General features: G+C 36.8%; 1 protein-coding gene across 6 annotated transcripts in view; it reads right to left on the minus strand.

The window, feature by feature from the left end:
• Positions 1-4,501: 4,501 nt before the first annotated feature.
• NR3C1 (nuclear receptor subfamily 3 group C member 1) overlaps positions 4,502-19,876 on the minus strand; it is a 96,686-nt gene continuing 81,311 nt past the window's right edge. For all 6 annotated transcript variants that reach the window (XM_037015977.2, XM_037015974.2, XM_037015973.2 and 3 more), the window contains exons 7-9: positions 16,164-16,294; positions 9,145-9,302; positions 4,502-8,621 (exon numbers count right to left, since the gene is read on the minus strand). In XM_037015977.2, coding sequence (XP_036871872.2) covers positions 8,469-8,621; positions 9,145-9,302; positions 16,164-16,294 — 442 coding nt within the window. In that variant the 3' untranslated portion in view covers positions 4,502-8,468. The remainder of the gene's footprint in view (positions 8,622-9,144; positions 9,303-16,163; positions 16,295-19,876) is intronic.

Raw genomic sequence — 19,876 nt, forward strand, 5'->3', positions numbered from 1 at the left:
TATGGCTTGAGCTTTTGCCAGCTCTCAGGTGGAATTTATTTGAAGTTCCAGCTATATCTGAAAAAACTCACTAGATACCATTTTAAAATTATTTTAAACCCCTTGACTGTATTTCCCTGCCCTAGACTGTTTTTAATGCCCTAGACTGTTAAATAATGTTATTAAAACAACTGCAAAATGCAGATTTTCCAAGGTAATAGTAAACACACGCAGTAGCAAAATTCTTTGCTTTGCTTTATAAGTCACGCTGGCTGCCACCTTTGAAGGTATTTCTGAATTACCTGTTGATATAATGAATCAAACTCTTTAGGGAGGGCTCTGTGAGTCAGAAAAGTCATCTACCCTCTTAACAAATTTTTGAGTGTACCATACAGTATTGTTGACTAGGTACTGTTGTTTGGAATCCCTAGAAATATTCGTCTTGCGTACTGAAACTTTATGTCCGTTGATTAGCAACTCCCCATTCCCCCCCTTCCCCCCCCCATCCCTGGCAGCCACCATTCCACTCTGATTCTGTGCTTTTGGCAGATCTCTCATACTAGTGGAATCATTAAATATTTGTCCTGTGACTGGCTTATTTCTCTCAGCATAATGTCCCCCACAGTCTTATATAGTGTTGTGCGTATTACAGAATTTCCTTCTTTTGTAAAGGCTGAATAGTATTCCATTATGTGTGTATAAACCGCATTTTCTTTATCCATTCATCCCCCGATGGACATTTAAGTCGTTTCCACATGCTGACTATCGTGAATAGTGCTGTGCTGGACACGGGAGCACAGGTATCTTTTCAAGATCCTGATTTCAGTCCTTCTGGATATGTGCCCCGAAGCGATTGCTGGATCCTATGTTACTTCTATTTTTAATTTGTTGAGGAACCTCCATGTGGTTTTCCATAGCAACTGCACCATTTTGCATTCCTACCAATAGGATACATGGGTTCCAGTTTCTTCATATCCTTGCCAAAACTTTTCTTTTGACTTTTTTTTTTATAATAGCCATCCTAGCAGGTATAAAATGATATCTCATCGTGGTTTTGATTGTGTTTCCCTGATGATTAACGAAGCTGAGTATCTTTTCCTGTTCTTGTTGGCCCTTTGTGTATCTTCTTTGGAGAAATGTCTACTCAAGTCTTCAGCCACTTTTTTATTCACATCATTAGTTTTTTTTGCTATTGAGTTGTAGGATTTCCTTACGTATTTTAGAAGTTAACCCCGTATCAGGTATATGGTTTGCAAAGACTTTCTCTTATTCTGTAGGTTGCTTTTTCACTCCATTGTTTTGTGTGTTTTTTTGTTGTGTAGAAGCTTTTTAGTTCGATATAGTCCCATATGTCTATATTTGCTTATGTTGCCGGTGCTTTTGGTACTAGATGATGAAATTATTGCGAAGACCATTATCATGATTTTCCTCTATGTTTTCTTTTAGGAGTTTTACAGTTCCAGATTTGTATTCAAATCATTAATCCATTAAAATTTTTTTTTAATTTTGATATCATTAATGCACAATTACTTGAACAATATCATTACTAGACTCCCTCCATTTCCCCCCGCACACCCCATTACAGTCACTGTCCATCAGCGCAGTAAGATGCTATAGAGTCACTACTTGTTTTCTCTGGATGTACTGCCTTTCCCATGTCACTCCTCCTACATTATGTGTGCTGATCATAATGCGCCATTTTCCCCCCTCTTATCCCTCCCTTCCCTCCCATCCTCCCCAGTCCCTTTCCCTTTGGTCACTGTTAGTCCATTCTTGGGTTCTGTGAGTCCGCTGCTATTTTGTTCCTTCAGTTTTGCTTCTTGTTACACTCCACAAATGAGGGAAATCATTTGGCACTTGTCTTTCTCCGCCTGGCTTATTTCACTGAGCATAATACCCTCCAGCTCCATCCATGTTGTTGCAAATGGTAGGATTTGTTTTCTTCTTATGGCTGAATAATACTCCATTGTGTATATGTACCACATCTTTATCCATTTATCTACTGAGGGACACTTAGGTTGCTTCCATATCTTGGCTATTGTAAATAGTGCTGTAATAAACATAGGGGTGCATGTGTCTTTTTGAATCTGAGAATTTGTTTTCTTTGGGTAAATTCCTAGAAGTGGAATTCCCGGGTCAAATGGTATTTCTATTTTTAGTTTTTTGAGGAACCTCCATACTGCTTTCCACAATGGTTGAACTAATTTACATTCCCACCAGCTGTGTAGGAGGGGTCCCCTTTCTCCACATCCTCACCAGCATTTGTTGTTTGTCTTTTGGATGTTGGCCATCCTAACTGGTGTGAGGTGATGTCTCATTGTAGTTTTAATCTCTTCATGTGCCTATTGGGCATCTGAATTTCTTCTTTGTAGAAGTGTCTGTTCAGCTCCTCTGCCCATTTTTTAATTGGTGTATTTGCTTTTTGTTTGTTAAGGTGCATAAACTTTTTAAAAACTTGGATGTCAACCCCTTATCAGATATGTCATTTATGAATATATTCTCCCATACTGTAGGACGTCTTTTTGTTCTACTGATGGTGTCCCTTGCTGTACAGAAGCTTTTTAGTTTGATATAGTCCCATTTGTTCGTTTTTGCTTTTGTTTCCCTTATCCGTGGAGATATATTCATGAAGAAGTTGCTCATGTTTATATTCAAGAGATTTTTGCCTGTGTTTTCTTCTAAGAGTTTTATGGTTCAATGACTTACATTCAGGTCTTTATAGTATCTCATCCCTTTTTATGGCTGAATATCCATTGTATATATATATGTGCTATGATTTATTCATTCATCCACTGATGAACATGTGGGCTATCTCTACTTTTTGGCTATTGTGGATAGTGCTGCTTTTATGAAAGTGCGTGTACATGTATTCGCTTCAGTACACATTTTCAGTCCTTTTGGGTATATACTTAAGGGTGAAATTGTGGGGTCCTATGGTAATTTTGTGTAACTTTTTGAAGTCTAGTAGCTTATTTATAGATTCTACAGAATTTCTGCATAGTTGATCATGTCATCTATATAGAAAGATTTACTTCTTCCTTTCTCATTTAAGCACCTTTTCTTTCTTGCCTGATTGCATTGTTGAGAGCTTCCAGTACAATGTTAAATGGAAGTGGTGGGAGTGGACATCCTTGTTTGTTATTGAAAATAGGAAAATACTGTCTTTTCCCATTAAGTATGATGCTAGCAGAAGGTGTTTTGTAGTTGCTGTTTACTAGGCTGAGGAAGTTCCCTTCTATTCCTAGTTTGCTGAGAGTTTGTTTTTATTTAGTATATGTTGGGTTTTGTCAAATTCTTTTTTCGTCTGCTTGGATAATCATGGAGCTTTCCTTTTTAGTTTTCCACTATTTTGGGTTACACTGGTTGATTTAAAAATGTGAATCCATCCCTGAATGCCTGTGGTAACACCTTGGTCATGATGTGCCATCCTTTTGTATATTTTTATTCCATTTACTAGATTTCTGCTTAGAATTTTTGCATCTATATTCATGAAAGATATTTTTCTGTAGTTTTGTAATCTTTTGTCTGATTTTGCTATCAGGGTAATGCCAGCCTGATGAATGGATTGAGAAGTTTTACCTCTGCTTCAGGTTTTTTTTTTTTTTTTGGTGTGGGGGAAGAGTATCTGTAGATTGGTATTTCTTCCCTAAATGTTAGGTAGAATTCATCAGCAAAACGATCTTTTCTTTATGAAAAACAGCCTTTTCTTTATGAAGAAGTTTTTATCTACATTTTAATTTAATAGATCTAGGGCTATTTAGGTTATCTATTTTTACTCTTAAAATGTAGAATTCAAGGCTTTTTGTATACTCAGAAACAGTGTAGGAGGGTTCCCCTTTCTCTACATTGCCAGCATTTGTTATTTCTTGTCTTTCAGATGGTGGCCATCCTAACTGCTGGGAGGTGATACCCCACTGTGGTTTAATTTGCATTTCCCTGATGATTAGTGATGTGGAGCATCTCTTCATGTGCCTGTTGGCTGTCTGTGTTTCTTCAACTTTGGAGAAGTGTCTGTTCAGGTTCTCCACCCATTTTTCAGTTGGTTTATTTGTTTTTTGGGTGTTGAGGTATATGAGTTCTTATATACATAAAATGTCATTTTTCATGATAAAGACTTATATTTGGAGAAGCCTTGAAAGTGAGTTTGTCCTTCAGTCAGTGCCCTTTGCAGTAATTGACACATGACCATTTGAGGCATGGGGGGGATTGTCTTTGGGTCTTTGGTACCAGGGTTAAGCTTGTTGAATTTATGCATATTAACATGCAAATATTTCCACACTGAGCCAGATGTGTTACAGTGGCTCAATATTATAATTTGAAAATTATACTCAGACATCATTAACTTTCTCCTTTCCCTAATATTTTAAAAAGGCACAACTTTGTTTTCCATTTAATATACATTTAAGCTGATATTTAGCATATATTCAGAATGTGTTAAGTTTCCTAAAGTGATTTACTACAAGAAAAAAGTAGGAATATTGTAACTGTATAAATTATACAAAAACATGTTTGAGTCACATAATGAAAAAGCAGATTTTTTTTATTATGATGTTTCTCCATATTTGGCATTGCTGTAAATGGCTAACTAACATTTACTGCCAATTCAATACAAATGTGTGGTTTGGTAATACCAGAACAGCAAATTTAAATGAAAAATAAAAGTTAAACATTTCCACACAAGAGTTTACAGTCTGACATTTCACTGTGTAGGTAAAAAGACTGTTTTTTAAACTACAGATTATTATTCAGCATGAATAAAAAACTACAACTTTTATTTTTAAACAGGAGTCACTGGTTTTAATTTTTACACATTTTAAAATTACTGTAATAAAAAATAATGAAAAAGCTTCTTAATAATGCCATACACAGTATAATATAGATTTGTCCCCATTATATAGCATTTGTTTAATATACAAAATAGAATATTGACACACTTGAATCTATATGTAGTTAAGCAAGTTATCTGAGGAGGGTATTTTCATACAGCCTTTCATCAAAAAATAAAATCCTTCTTTCAGTTGTTTTCTAGAGAGAAGCTAATCCCTTATTGAAAATGTGGTCACTAATCCTTGGTGGACCAGGCTGACTGATAATCTGGAAAATGATGAAATTTCCATTCAAAGTGGTTGAAGTGTCCTCCTTACACTCTTATTTTCCCATCCAACTCACAAACCAGGCATATAAAATCACATTCATCTACAGCTACAGTTTTTTGGGTGACCAACCAAGAGTGAAATCTCAGGGCTGCCATGGTTCTTGAATTTCGTCAGATCAAGGTATAATATTTTTCATTCCATGGTGATGTAGTTTGAGTTTTAACAGAACTAAAATGGTATGACTTAATAGGTTATATGTGTAAGTAAAATTGAAATTGCTTATCCTCCCCACCCCCTAATTCTGAAGTAAGGTTGGGCTTTACATGCACATGCAGAGCTCATCCTATGTTAGTTATCAAGCTCTTTATAGGCACCAATCATGTTTTTCCTTTTGGGGTGACAATTTTGTTTTCAGAAGGCAGGGTCCCCTTCCATAGTGTACTATACACTACACGGTTGTATAGTACCCCACAGCAAGGCCTAAAAATACTAGGAGGGTCACATTTCCACCAGTAATTAAAAATAGTTTTTAGAATTTGCTGTGAGTTACCTAACCACGTCACCAACTCCCACTGAAGTTGCTACAGACTTAAATCATTTGGGATGGCAAGATACGACCTACATAGGAAATGAGGCTGCTTTCAGATAGCACCATATCTTTTTTTCATTTAAATCTATAATTATACTCAGAGATAATTAAGATAACTTTCCTCTTTCCCACATATTCTAAAAGGGCACAACTTTGTTTTCCATTTAATGCACAGCCTCCTGTAGTTTTATGAATGTCAGTTGACTACCTTTTAACAAAGAAGTGCACATATCTTTTTTTCACTGAGCTCTAATTATTTTTGAGAGCCCAGGCTGTTGGAACTAAATTAAGATTAATGTGTAATATGCTTTCTGGTTTTAACCATATAACAAATGAACAATAATTTACCGTTCAGAAGCTCTTTTTGAAACTTAACACTGTCATTGATAATAATATTCAAGTGCTATTTCTTAGACACCAAAAATTTCACATCCAGCCGGGTTACAATCCATCTTAAAATACTTTGAGATCAATTTAAACCATTACAAAAGGAACATTTCCCCTTTTAGAGAGCGTTCAAAAAGCAAATGATTACATTTTTTTATTAAATAATTTCTCCAGAATACTGAAAAATAACAAATAACATTCAAAAAGCATTTAAAGAAAACATAACCATGTCCTCATTTTGTTTGGAAATAAACTCTTGTAGGATAGAAAGGAATTAGTGTATTATTGGCAACCTATGAGATTCTGCACTATTTACATGTTGTTGGTACCTCTATGTGTATTATTGCCAAACTTCTAAAGCTTCCGTTTTTATTAAACTGTTGGGAGAGGCTGTATGTGAAAGTAACCCCAATATTAGATGGTGCTTATAAGCCTGTAAGCACCACCTCTCCCATGTACACACTTCATCGCAAGTGAAGATTTGGTAAACTCAACCTGCACTGACACACACTCACTGTTGGAATGAGAAGGGTGGTCATTTGGGAGGCAGAGGATGACTTCTTCCGAGATCTGAATGGGATGGAGCCTCAGCAGCCCTCAGTGCACACGGGGCCAGTCTCCAGCTCCCCTAGGGCAGACCTGTTTGGTTTCTGAGACCATCGCTGCCTGTGTGAAAGCTTGCACGCCCTACACATCGTACAGGCTATCCATCGACATCTCTTTGAGCCCTACAAAAAATATATGACTTGTCATCATAAAACAATCTCATCTAAAAATCATTCTTATTTTACACTATACAAGCTATTTTACACTCATTTTAATAAATTCATGTAAAGCTGCAGTAGCCCTTCCCTTCCCAGATTAGTGAATACCAATATGATATATATCTGAAACTATAACTAAATATAAAAATATATTAGAAGTTTCATATTTTAGTATTAGATTTTTCAGTTTCCTATTACACAAATAATTTGGCCACCTTGAATATAAATCTGATTTCTTGTGGCTTTGAAAATGTAAGTTTTGAGTTTACAGAAAGTTGGTAAGGTGCACACAGAAAGGGCTACTACAGCTTCTGTTTTGTTTAAAATGATCATTCTCAACAGTGAGGAGGAAAAATTCACAAGACTTGTTAGACTCTATGGCACACATAGGGGTGCGAGGGATGTGTAGTTTCACAAACATGGAAGTCTGACAGACAATTCCACATCACAAAAATCAGTAGCTGAGCTTTCCTGTTACCCCCAGGAAAGATAGACCAATTGGTGACAGACAGGAATGTGAAAATGGGTGTTTAGCCACTTTTGCCATGTTATGAGATTTATTTTGGGGGTGAAGTTTAGTGAAAGGAATTACTTGGTCTGATTAAAATGTCCCAGCTGTGTTTATTTTAGCTCGTTATCTGGAATCATGACTTTTAAGAAGTTATACAACCTACAACAAAAGGTCCTGAAAGACAGTTTACCAGCTTTCTTGCCATCTAACCACTGCAGAGACAGGGCATTAGTACAAACAGGGCCTCTTGGTAGTTGTTTTTTTTTTTTTTTTAACTACTCTTTTGCAACTATCATCCACAGTTTACCCAGCAGATCACCGAACTAGGTATTCCACACCAGGTAGGACGGTTAATTTGTACAGCCTATGTAATTCTCCACTGAAGCAGATATATACAAAATAAGAGCTTTTTGACAAGAATACTGGAGATTTGAGTCAATTTTTGTGGTCTTCTGATAGCTAAGTGCCATCAGGTTAGAAGCACCAACCCATTTTCACATAGAAGATTACAGAGTTTATTTAGGAAAGCTATGACCTAGCTGCCCATTTAAACAGCTGTACAATGACTTGAATACAAAAATTATGTATGAAATAATGAGCAAGCATAGTTCACTGAATATAAAGGAAACTGTTAAAACCAGACAGTAATAGCTATAAAAGGCACAACTTCCCTTTTCTGATATACACTTGTAAACTTTTTTCAGGTTTCCATGCATAAATCAAAAAATGCTATCCTAACTATACAGGGGAAAGTACACCAACAGAAAGTCTAGAACATTTTGTCCAGCCAACTGTGAAAAGTATGAGCAGAAAGTTTGTCACATAGACTTGGGGCACTGGTGGTTCAGGTGCCATCCTTCCCTGACAGTGAAGATCACCCCCAACGGGACTATTTGTAATTTTCAGGATTCACCAACTATCACTTTCTCCTTCTGCCATCGCTAAAAAGTGTTGGCTCGACTGCGTCCGTTGCCAAGTCTTGGCCCTCCATAAACCACGTGTAGTGCATATTTAAAACAAAAACCAGACAAAAACAGACAAAAAAATAAAACAACAAAACCACTACAGGACAAATTGATAAGTTTGTACAGTAAAAGCTATAAATTCAACTTTCTTTAAGGCATCCTTTCTTATTAAGGCAGTCACTTTTGATGAAACAGAAGTTTTTTGATATTTCCAGTTGAATATTTTGGTATCTGATTGGTGATGATTTCAGCCAACATCTCTGGGAATTCAACACTTATGGTCTTATCCAAAAATGTTTGGAAGCAATAGTTAAGTAGATTTTCAACCACCTGCAAGATAAAGTATAGTAATGATCAGTTTAAAAATGGGGACATCTTGTCTTGTTGGCCTCTATTATTTCTTTTCCCTTAATATCTGACTACAATACACCACATCTGCTGGAATTCCCCAGGTTAAAGAGAAGGTTACTTAATAAAACGAGCACCTAGGTACCAAAGACATCTTGAATTCCTTAAATTGTGTATAGAATTAAGTGTTCCATGATGAACAGCGGTACCATAATATATGAAGGACACACTCTAATTCAATGGATTGATCTTACATAAATGGAATTCTACCTTTTGAAAAATAGTGCTGTTAAATTCTGTACTAGCATCATGATTATATGCACATGACTAGATGAAATGACATTTCATAATTGGCCTTAAGAAAAAAGCGTACCAAACTAAAGTTCACAACTTGAACATCACCGAAATCTACAAACAAATCTATTGGTATATGATTACATATAATAATCAGAACATACTTTGTCAGAAAATTCTTCTGATATTTGGATTTATGTTTGACACTTACATCATGCATGGAGTCCAGGAGTTTTGTCAGTTGATAGAACCGTTGCCAGTTCTGACTGGAGTTTCCTTCCCTCTTGACAATGGCTTTTCCTAGCTCTTTGATGTAAGTCATTCTAATTTCATCAAATAGCTCTTGGCTCTTCAAACCTTCCTTAGGAACTAAAAGGTTAAGATATAGTCAATTAAAGAATTTTTAAAATAACTTTTCAAGTATACAAGTAGGGCATTTATTATCAGCACATTTCATAATTTAAATAGTCTGTATACTCTTACTGTATTCTATTAAAATACAAGCATTTTCAAAGATCATGAAACTATAGCCAAGAAGAGAATATGAGATAACAGAAAACTGAAGGACTTAGCCTTGGGAAAATCACTGTTTCTCATCTGTAAAATGGAGCTGATGATGACACCTTCCTCCTCAGTTCATAAAACTAGTTTGAAGACCAAATGTATATAATTCAGTGACTGTTATTCTGCCCTTGAAGTCTAATTCTAGTATAGACACAGAAGGTTTCAACAATAGTGTTTACTCCACCAATTAACATCTTGGAATATCTGTGATGTCACCAGTCAGTTAGAACATTAAAATTAGCATGTAATACATTTTATTAATCAATGTGTTAATGTACTGAGTTGATACTATTAAAATCTAAAATGAAACTAAGTTTAAAAAAATATAGCCCCATATATATGCCTTACTGGGAAACAAATATCTGCTTTCCCTTATGTACTTAGAAATACAGAAAATACCTCATGGATTCTGGATAAGATTGGTATGAAATCAGTTAAAAAAATTTTTCTTTTTTAACCTTGGTATTAGTAAGAAGGACTGTCAGCTGAGGGTTAATCATGGTTTCCCTTAATCTTGCAGAGATTAGGGTTTCTGTTGAGTGCTGCACTTCCCAAAGTGTGCTCTGGGGACCTCTGGTTCTGTGTTAATAGCGGTTAGGGAAGAAAAGATATGATGGTTAAAATTTAAGCAAAGCTAAATAATTTCTGCATTTCAGGACTTCTCAGAGCTATAATTATGCACTCTCCAGGGAGGGGAACAAATTGTTTCTCAAACTTAATGAAGAGCAGGGGATTTAGGAGCAAGAAGCCTTGCCCTGTGGGATTTAGTGTGACCTCCTTGAACCTCTGTTTTCCTATTCTGTCTTTCTCACTGGATTTTTAAAAATAAAACAATTTATGTACAATTAACACATAACATTAGTTTTGGATACCACATAATGATTAGATATTTGTACATATTTCAAAATGTAAGACTAATTAACATCACCATACATCGTTACAAAATTTTTCTTCTTCTGACAACTTTAAAGATTTACTTTCTTAGCAACTTTCAAATACATAATATGGCATTATTGACTACAGTTGTCATGCTCTACCTTACGGCCCCATGACTACTTATTTTTTAGCTGGAAGTTTGTACTTTTTACTCCCCTTCACCTATTTCTCTCCCAAACCATTTCTCTCATCTGTGTTGTCGCAAATGGCAAGACGTCATAATTTTTTTATGGCTGAATAATATTCCACTGAATATATATACACTACACTATCTTTATCTATTCATACATTGGTGGCCACTTAGGTTGCTTCCATATCCTGGGTATTTGTAAATAATGCTGCAGTGAACATCGGGGTATAGATAGATATCTTTTTGAGTTAGTTTTGGTTTACCTTGAATACCCAGAAGTGGAATTACTGGATCATAGGGTAGTTCTACTTTTAATTTGTTGAGGAACCTCAATACTGTTTTTCATAATGACTGGACCAATTTACATACCTACCGACAGTTCATGAGGGTTCCCTTTTCCCCACATCCTTGTCAGCACTTTTGTTTTTTTTGATACTAGCCATACCTCAGAGGTTTTCATTTGCATTTCCCTGATCAGTGATGCTGAGCACCTTCTCGTGTACCTGTTGGCCACGTGTATAGCTTCGTTGGAAAAATATCTATTTAGGTTCTCTCTTCACTTTTTAATTGGGTGGTTTGGGGTTTTTGTTTTGTTTTGTTTTTTTGCTACTGAGTTGTGTGAGTTCTTTACATATTTTGGACATTAATCCCTTTTAGATATATGATTTGCAATTATTTTCTCCCACTTGGTAGGCTGCCTTTTCATTTTGTTGATGGTCTCTTTTGCTGTGCAGAAGCTTTTGTTTGATGTGGACCCAGCTGTTTATTAGTGCTTTTGTTGCCTTTGCTTTTGTGTCAGATCCAAAAAAATCAGCTCCAAGATTATGTCAAAGAACTTATTTCCTGTGTTTTCTTCTAGGAGTTTTGTGGTTTCAGGTTTCATGTCCAAGTGCTTGATTTATTCCGAGTTAGCTTTTGTGCACCGTGTTAAGGTGGTGGGCTAGTTTGATTTTTTTGCATTTGGTTGTCCGGTTTCCCCAACATCATTTTTTGAAGAGTCAGTTCTTTACCCATTTTATATTCTTGGCTCCTTGGTTGTAAATTAATTGACCATGATGCATGAGTTTATTTATGGTTTCTCTTCCAGTGATCTGTGTCAGGTTTTGTACCAGTACCATACTGTTTTGATTACTAGAGCTTTGCAGTATAATTTGAAACCAGGGAGCACGATGCCTGGAGCTTAGGTTCCTCTTTCCCCGGACTGCTTTGGCTCTCCTGGGCCTGTTAACAGTTCTGACCAGGACTCATGGGAGCAAGCCAGACTTCAGTCTGAGGATACGGATATCACCACGGATCTTGAGGATCAACAAGGACTTACAGTCACAGGCCCTCAGTGGGGGGCCCTGGAGCTCTCCCGATCATGACACAATGACCACTCGTTGTGTTTTCAGTTCCACTTGGTTGTGCTGCTCTGCGGCTGGGCAAGGTTCCCGTGAAGGTCTGTGCAGAATCTGAGTGCAGACAAGAGCTTTTTTCCTTTTTAATCTTCCCTCTTTTTTCTGAGTTCCCTAGTTTTCACTGACTGTATTTCATATTCTATTTTCTCTCCTCTCAGTATATTATTCTTATTAAAGATTGTTTCTAGTGGTTCCCCTAGAGTTCACAACATTCACAACTAAATTTCCTTTCAAATAACACTGCTAGTTTATAGGTAGTACAGGTACCTTAAAACAGTATTCCCAGTCCCTCCACTGATCCCTTTTAACATTGTCATTCATTTCATTTACCTATATGTTACAATCACCCAACACATTGTTGCTATCACTATTTTAAAGTTATCTGTTAGATCATTAAGAAAAAAATGAAATTTTACCTTCATTTATTCCTTTTCTAATGGAGAGTGCTTCTGGACCTATATCCTTTTCTTCTTTAAACATTTTATAGGAGCTCTACTGATGACTGATTTTTTCAGTTTATGTGTCTGGGAACGTCTTTATTGTGCCTTCAGTTTGAAGGATAATTTCACTGGATATAGCTAGATTGGTAGTGTTTTTCTTTGAACACTTAAATATTTCACTCTACTCCTTTCCTGCACGGTTCCTGATGAGAATTCTGGTGTAAACGTTATCCTTGTTCCTCTATAGGTAAGCTGTTTTTTCTTGCTGACTTCCTTCAAGATTTTTTTTTTCCAGTTGGAATAAAACATACCTAGGTGTAGATTTTTTTTTGAGTTTTTTGGTTTTCTGAGCTTCCTGGATCTATGTTTTGGTGTGGCTCATTAATATTGGAAAATTCTCAGCCATTATTCTATATTTCTTCTTTTTCTTTCTTTTACCTCTGATATTCCCATTACTTTTTTGTTATGCTTTTTGTAGTTGTCCCTATAGTCCTTGAACATTTTCTGTATTTGAATTTGGGAGGTTTCTTTTATTTTCAAGTTCAATAAGTCTTTCCTTGGCCCTTGCCCAGTCTAGACATGAACCTGTCAGGAGACACATTCTTCATTCCCATTACAGTATTTTTAATTTCTAACATTTACTTTTGATTCTTTGTTTCCACCACTCCACTTACATTATACATGTATACCTGCCTGTAGTTTATTTTTTCCATAAGAACCCATAACATATTAGTTATAGTTATTTTACATTCTCTATCTCATAATTGCAACATGAGTCTCATCTGAGGGTTCTGATGCTTGTCTCTTCGGATTGTGTTTTTTTCTTTTCTTTTTGCATACCTTGTAATTGTTCCTAAATAGCCACGTTCTGCAGCATTCTCAGCTGTAATATCCAGTTATTATACTGGAGCCCTATTAGATGGTTGTAAGGTGTTGGAGACATGGAGTGTTTTATGCCTTTATGATATCTGCTTTCTTTAGTAGTACTGAGTTCGGTGGCTGTGACCCTCGCAGGTGTTTTCTGAACCTTTTTTAAAAATTCTCTCTACCCTCCATTCCCTTCCCTTATGAGGCTAGGAAGGTAAAGGAGGCTGGAATGATCTATTTGCCCTTTCTCCTTAGATCAGATAAGGCTGTTACAGCAGTTTCCCTTAAGAGGAGATCTTTCTGTGATGTTTATAGGCTTTTGGAGATAAACCCCAAGAAAGTGTGGGGAAAAAGCCCTCCTAAGACTGTGTCCCCAGAATTTTTAACTCTCAAGCCATTCCTCAGTCTCCAGGAATTTATCAAAATCACCCTTAGTGTTTTGAGCAGTTACTGGCCCCACAGTACTCTTCCCAAGAAGCTGTCTTGGTTGTGCTGCTCTGTATTTGCTTGTTTCTCCAGCTTTTGAGGTGATTCTCTGAGACCTCAATTATTTTCCCATTTAGCTTTTTCTTATTGTGAAGATGGGAATGGTAACTTGGAAGTTGTTTACTTGTTGGAGCTGAGACTGGAAATTAACCTTCATTCTTCAATTTATTTTCTTTAGTATTTTGAAGAAAAAAATTTGATTCTCAGTTGATGCTCTTCAATTAGCTATATTTTATATACTATGTGGAATTCACTGAGCTGCCTGGGGCTTAGTGTCTTTTAACAATTCTGGAAAGTTTTCAGCCATTACCTCTTTGTATAATTCCTTTCCTTACTCTTTCACCTTTGATTCTGGATCTCTGATGATTATGTTAGACCACAGCTTTTCTCAGCTGGTGTACCGTGAATGGGTTACTGGTGTGCCGTGAATGGGTTACTGGTGTACCGTGAATGGGTTACTGGTGTGCTGTGAATGGGTTACTGGTGTACCGTGAATGGGTTACTGGTGTGCCGTGAATGGGTTACTGGTGTACCGTGAATGGGTTACTGGTGTGCCGTGAATGGGTTACTGGTGTGCCGTACTGGTCACACACAGCATTTTTCACTTCAGTGGGCTATGCTGTATGAATGCTATTTTTAATGTTCATTATGACATGATAATAAAATCGTTGTGAAGCATTGCCCATTTACATATGTACAAAATATACCCAATAAGTATAAAGAAGTGTACATATATACATCTTTGTGCATTTAAAAACTATATTCTGGCTAATTTCTTCAGATATGTATTTCAGCTTAAATGTCTTTTCTAATGTGTCTAATTTGCTTTTAGATCCACTCATTGTGTTTTCAATTTCACTTATATTTTTAACTATTGCCTTTAAACTTACTAACTATACTAATACACCAGGCTGCGCATTTGCCCTCTAAGAGAAAGCCAGCTTCAGAGTGCAGCTTATGTTTTTGGGTTCCTGCCTGCTTAAAAATTTTTTAAATCCAGCATTTAAGTGGGAAGTTAGGGTACCTGAATTCCAGTATTCTGTGAGAGTTTAAGTTTAATTATATCTTAAGGTATGTATTTTCATCCTCATGTTTTTTTTATTATTATTATTATTATTATTATTATTATTATTATTATTTTAAGGAACAGTGATATGTAGTGGTTCAATGAACTTTTTCTTATGAATGAAAAAAATACACATATCTTATTGAGTCTGCTATGTATAAAATACCATTTTTTACAGATTGGATTGGTTAGTCTCTTGGCACTGACCCATACCTGTTGAGGAAGTGAGCTGTTCACTCAAATAATATCCAGCTCACTTCTTCGACAAGTACACTTCTGTAGGTGAGCTTTAAAAGTCTCTAGCAATGATCTCTGCCTTTAGGTTTTTTAATGGGTTGTGGAAAGTTCTCTTGCCTTGATTGAAATATTATTAATATTCTTTAAATCCACTAATATAAAACACTTCTTGTAGAACAAAGATAGTAGGAAAGCATTAGGATTGATGTGTACTTTGGAAAAGCTTAAATATAGTCATGTGCAATATCCATAGCTTTAAGTTATTTGGCAGCTTTGAAACCATAGTTACTAATGAAATGAAGACTCTTATAAATTGAAAATTTACTTACCCAGCCATCAACTCAGTAAACACTACTAACCTAATGCATAATTTTTACTGGAAAGGCCTAAAGTTTATAATACCATCTGGTTCACAGACCTTTTATTGTAGAAGAGTGCTAATTTTTACTAATACAGACACGATACCTTGTATTTCTCAGATGCTTTCTAGTTTTACTAAGTAATGCCTTTCTTAGCTGGAGGTAGTCTCACTAAAGCTTATAAAATTTAAAGTTACTGGTATATAAATTGTTGCTATTTCTAGGTAGACAACCTCTGTCCAACAGTCTATCTCCAACGCTGCATTAAGCAGTCCTCTAATAATAATCAAGCACACCTTTTGCAGGCTGTATCTGTTTCTCCCCCAGTTTCTTATATATAGGGGTACTCATATAGTTTGTGTAACTAAAAATGGATGAAAAGCAATGGAGAACAAAAATCCTCTGCTTGGCTTTATTCCCCCACATTTTCTACAGTGGTGTTAGCACAGGTCACAGAAAGGAAGGAAGAAGTCTATACATACACTGTATTTACAGGGACACACTTCACATACCTTTCTGTTTCTCCACGTCACCTCCCTGTCTTATTAATCTTGGTATCACCAGCTATGTCCTTCTGAAAATTTACTTTTATGAAAACCTAAGTTATCTGACCAGTAAACAGTAGTAGACTTGGTATAATTATTAGTGCTATGTATTCTAATAAATCCTTGAAATCTGTAATTCATGCTTTTGACATATTTCGACATATTTAGAAATGAAGTTTAGAAGTGAGTAGGTCTCTACCAACCTGAGGAGAGAAGCAGTAAAGTCTTCATGCACAGGTACTCCTCGTAAGATACCTGGAGCCTGTGCAACTCGGAGGAGATATACAGCATGTGTTTGCATTGGTCGTACATACAGGGTAGAGACATTCTCTGCCTGTGGAAGACAAATATCAGTGTTTGAGTTAGAAGAAATAGCGTTTGTTCCCAAAAAAGCACATTTCTTTGTTACTGAATTTTGGAAAACCTTCCTTAAACTTTTTCCTGGGTATAAAAAAGTCTAAAGAGACTACTGAATAACCTGATTTTACATTGGAGAAATTATTTTTCTATCATGCATGCCATGTGTTTATTGCTTTAAGAATTATTCCTACAGAATTTATTGTCCATTAGAGAACACAGTTTTAGATTCTACCCATTTAAAAATCAAAAGCACTTTTTTCACAGGATTCCAACCTCAAGACAACTCTGTGTGGTAACTGTTTATAGTTATGCAGAAGGGTCAAAACTAGAACTCATCTCTAGGCTTTCTGATAACCAAAATCTGCCTCTGACAGACATTATGTGACTGAATATCCTTCTAAATAAAGGACCCAGATGAATTCTCAGTTGATTCTCAAGAGACATTATCACATCTACAGTTTTCAAGCAGATCTCTAAAGGTTCCTAACTTTGAAATGGACACTAAGAAACTGAAACTATGCTCAGTTTATGGTTTTAGAAATACTTCAAGATCTGTTTTTTCTTAGTTTTTGACAGAAAGTGTCTTGGACTTAACAGAAAAAAAAATTTCTCTCTATTAAAGATGTTTATTTCCTTATATGATAAATCAGACATGAACTGTATACTACCCAAGGTGATGACACAGGAGTTCACATGACACTCCAAATTTAAGATCTACCCTTAGCAAAGAGGCACCTTCCCAATCCCTTACTAAGAATTAAGCATTCTTTTTCTGGGAGCTATGTTCTTCTCTTTCAGTTTCTTGTGCATGGCAACTTTGAAAAAATTACGATATATTCGAGAGTACAGTAAAAATTCAACTCTAGTTGGCTGTTTAAAAAAAACAATTTTTTACATTATGACCTACCAACAATGAAGAGAGACTGTTTTACAGCTGCTAGGTGGTCAGAACTTGAGTGCATACTTTTAACACCCAAAACCTATCTGTCCAGAAACTAGCGTGGTACAGAAATACAGGGGGCCAGGGAGGCAGCCGGCCCAGCTCGCCCAGCAGCGAGGAGGCGTGAGAATGGGAAGTAAGAATGCGTCTTCTAAACTGTTCTTCCTGTTAGTCATCCGTCCTCCAGCAGAGCTGAACATGGGGGAAAAATTCTGTAATTCCCACTTTACATAGGCATGTATGTGGCATTATCAGGTCATGCTGTGACTGTTTATATTTGAGTACCCCTCAAATAAAAAAAACCTGAATTAGATTAAGTTTACAGGAAAACAAGGATAAGTTGGTGTTTCATATATATCTCTGTTCAGTTTTAATCCCAATTAAATGAGTTCTTATTGTCTTTTTAGAAAGTGACTATAAGGTAGTAAATACTGCCAACATGTTTTTAAATAAGCATGGCCAGATTCTGAAATGAGCAACAAGTACTTAGATTTTAGATGACTTCACATATAAGCTTCATGTATTTATCAGTTCAATTGTGATACAGTAGTTGGAACAGTTCCCTTTTTGCAATTTAGTCAAGGCGACTTCTTTTTCTGACACAGATACCTAAGAGTATGTGTGGGGATGTGGCCAAGCACACAGCAGTGCCTCCTAGGTGAGGGCAGAGATAGGGGCCTTTCTGGGAACAGTAAGAGACTGATCACAGCATGTGTACTTCACATGCCTCTTGTCTGTGACTTCTCAGTGCAGCCTGGTCCTTCTCCTTCAGTCTCCCTTGTCAGCGCGAATGACACCTCCTCCAAGGAGCCATGAGGAACCTTGCCTTGTCTCGTTCTCTGCTCATGTGTACCAGGTACATATTAGGAGTTATGGTGACCATTCATTGTTTCTCTGATTCCTTCTCCATCATGTTACCCTCATTTGAAACTCTCCACTGGCTTCTTCTTCCTAGAAAAAAATCTAAATTCCATTCACAGCTTACAAGATTCTGCTTGACTTGGCCGACATCCGCTTCTCTAAACTTGTACAATATCCTTAAACAGCTTTCTCTCAATTACTAACACATGTGAAGGTTGATATTAGGCTCTCCAAAATAATTTTGGTGATTTATTTGATTTTCCCCATCAGAATGTCAGCAGGGGCCTCATCTATTGTATTCATTATTATAGCTCAAGCTCCAAAAATAGTGTCTGGCACTTGGTGAGTACTCAAATATCACTGAATGAATACTGTGCTGGAAAATAAGTACCTCGAATACAGAAACAACACTAAGTTGAACTTAACTCAATAGTTCAGCCAGGGATTTTAGACTAGTTTTTTTATGTAACTAGCCAAACAGAGGGAAAACCTGAAATCGCTGCTTTAGGTAGTTCCCATTTACCCTGCCAGGTGTGTGCCCTTGGTGTTACCTAGTAGCAGCATAACATTTGTTCTGAATCTAGAATTATCCCACTACTTGCAGCTCAATAAGAATTTATTACAAAGTTTTTGGAGTTAGTATCATCCAGGCTCTATGAAAACCACTTAACAATAAGGTGAGCTTACTACATTATAAGGCAGGCCCTCCCATTTAACACTCATCTCAAATAGATGCTTTTCTGTCATTTCAACCCATTTTGCTTGTGCCCGACACACCAGCAGACAGTGTGTTGGCTTTATGCTCACAGACTCTCTCTTTAGGCTGTGCTCAGCACTCCAGGTCTCTCTCTCTTTCATCCAAACATGCCTTGTTCATCAATTCATGTTAATTTCCAAACTCCTTGCCACTCTGGACAGATTTCAAGTGGTCACTGTTACTTCTAATACAGCATCCACTTCCGAACACGAACTACTAATGATGTATTGACTCACAGAGAATGCAGTGGGACTGTTACTCCAATACCATGATTTTAAGATTTCATTAATTTTTTGAACCCTTGTTAACATCCAGAGCTAATTAAATAAATCTCCATTTTTTTTCACACAAACAAAAATCTCCATTTTTTACTCAGCTCAGACCATGGGTATGTGTGTGAGTATGTGGGAACTCCGTGTGCTTTCTAATAAAGGAGATAAGTTGTAATACAAAGTAAGGTCTTACAAGCATCATGAGTTTAGGGTATGTTTGAAGAATGGACCATCTGAGTGGAAACTATGAGTATCAAAAGGAAAATGAGAGAGAAAATGAGTCCAGGTTCTGGAAAGCCAAAAACCATGCTGAGTGTGCGTGGGTGGCCACTGAGGAGACACCCGTGTGGGCAGGTGTGGGACTGGATCACGCTGCTTTAGGGAGGAAAGAAATAGCATGGCGAGGGGCACTCACTGGGGGCAGAAACTAGTTAGGAAGCAACGGCAGTCTGAGCCTGGGGGGAGTGGACAGCAGGAATATCTAACAGACAGAAGCTTTGGCCTAGACGGCAAGAGAACAGCTCCTTTGTAAAATCGTAAAACTTGGCTGGTTCTCACCCAATTTAAAAAACACGAAATAGAATAATTTTTTTTCAGTCAGAAACACTGAGTGACCCTTGTCATGTGAAGAGACGCCTCTCGCCTCCGCAGCCTGCCTGTCCGCACCTGAGATCGCCCCTGCTGAGGGCGAGGCCGGCACGAGTGGTGTCACGGGCCTTTCCTTTC

This window comes from Manis javanica, chromosome 14 (genome assembly GCF_040802235.1).
Source record: "Manis javanica isolate MJ-LG chromosome 14, MJ_LKY, whole genome shotgun sequence".
In the NCBI taxonomy this organism is placed as follows: Eukaryota; Metazoa; Chordata; class Mammalia; order Pholidota; family Manidae; genus Manis; species Manis javanica.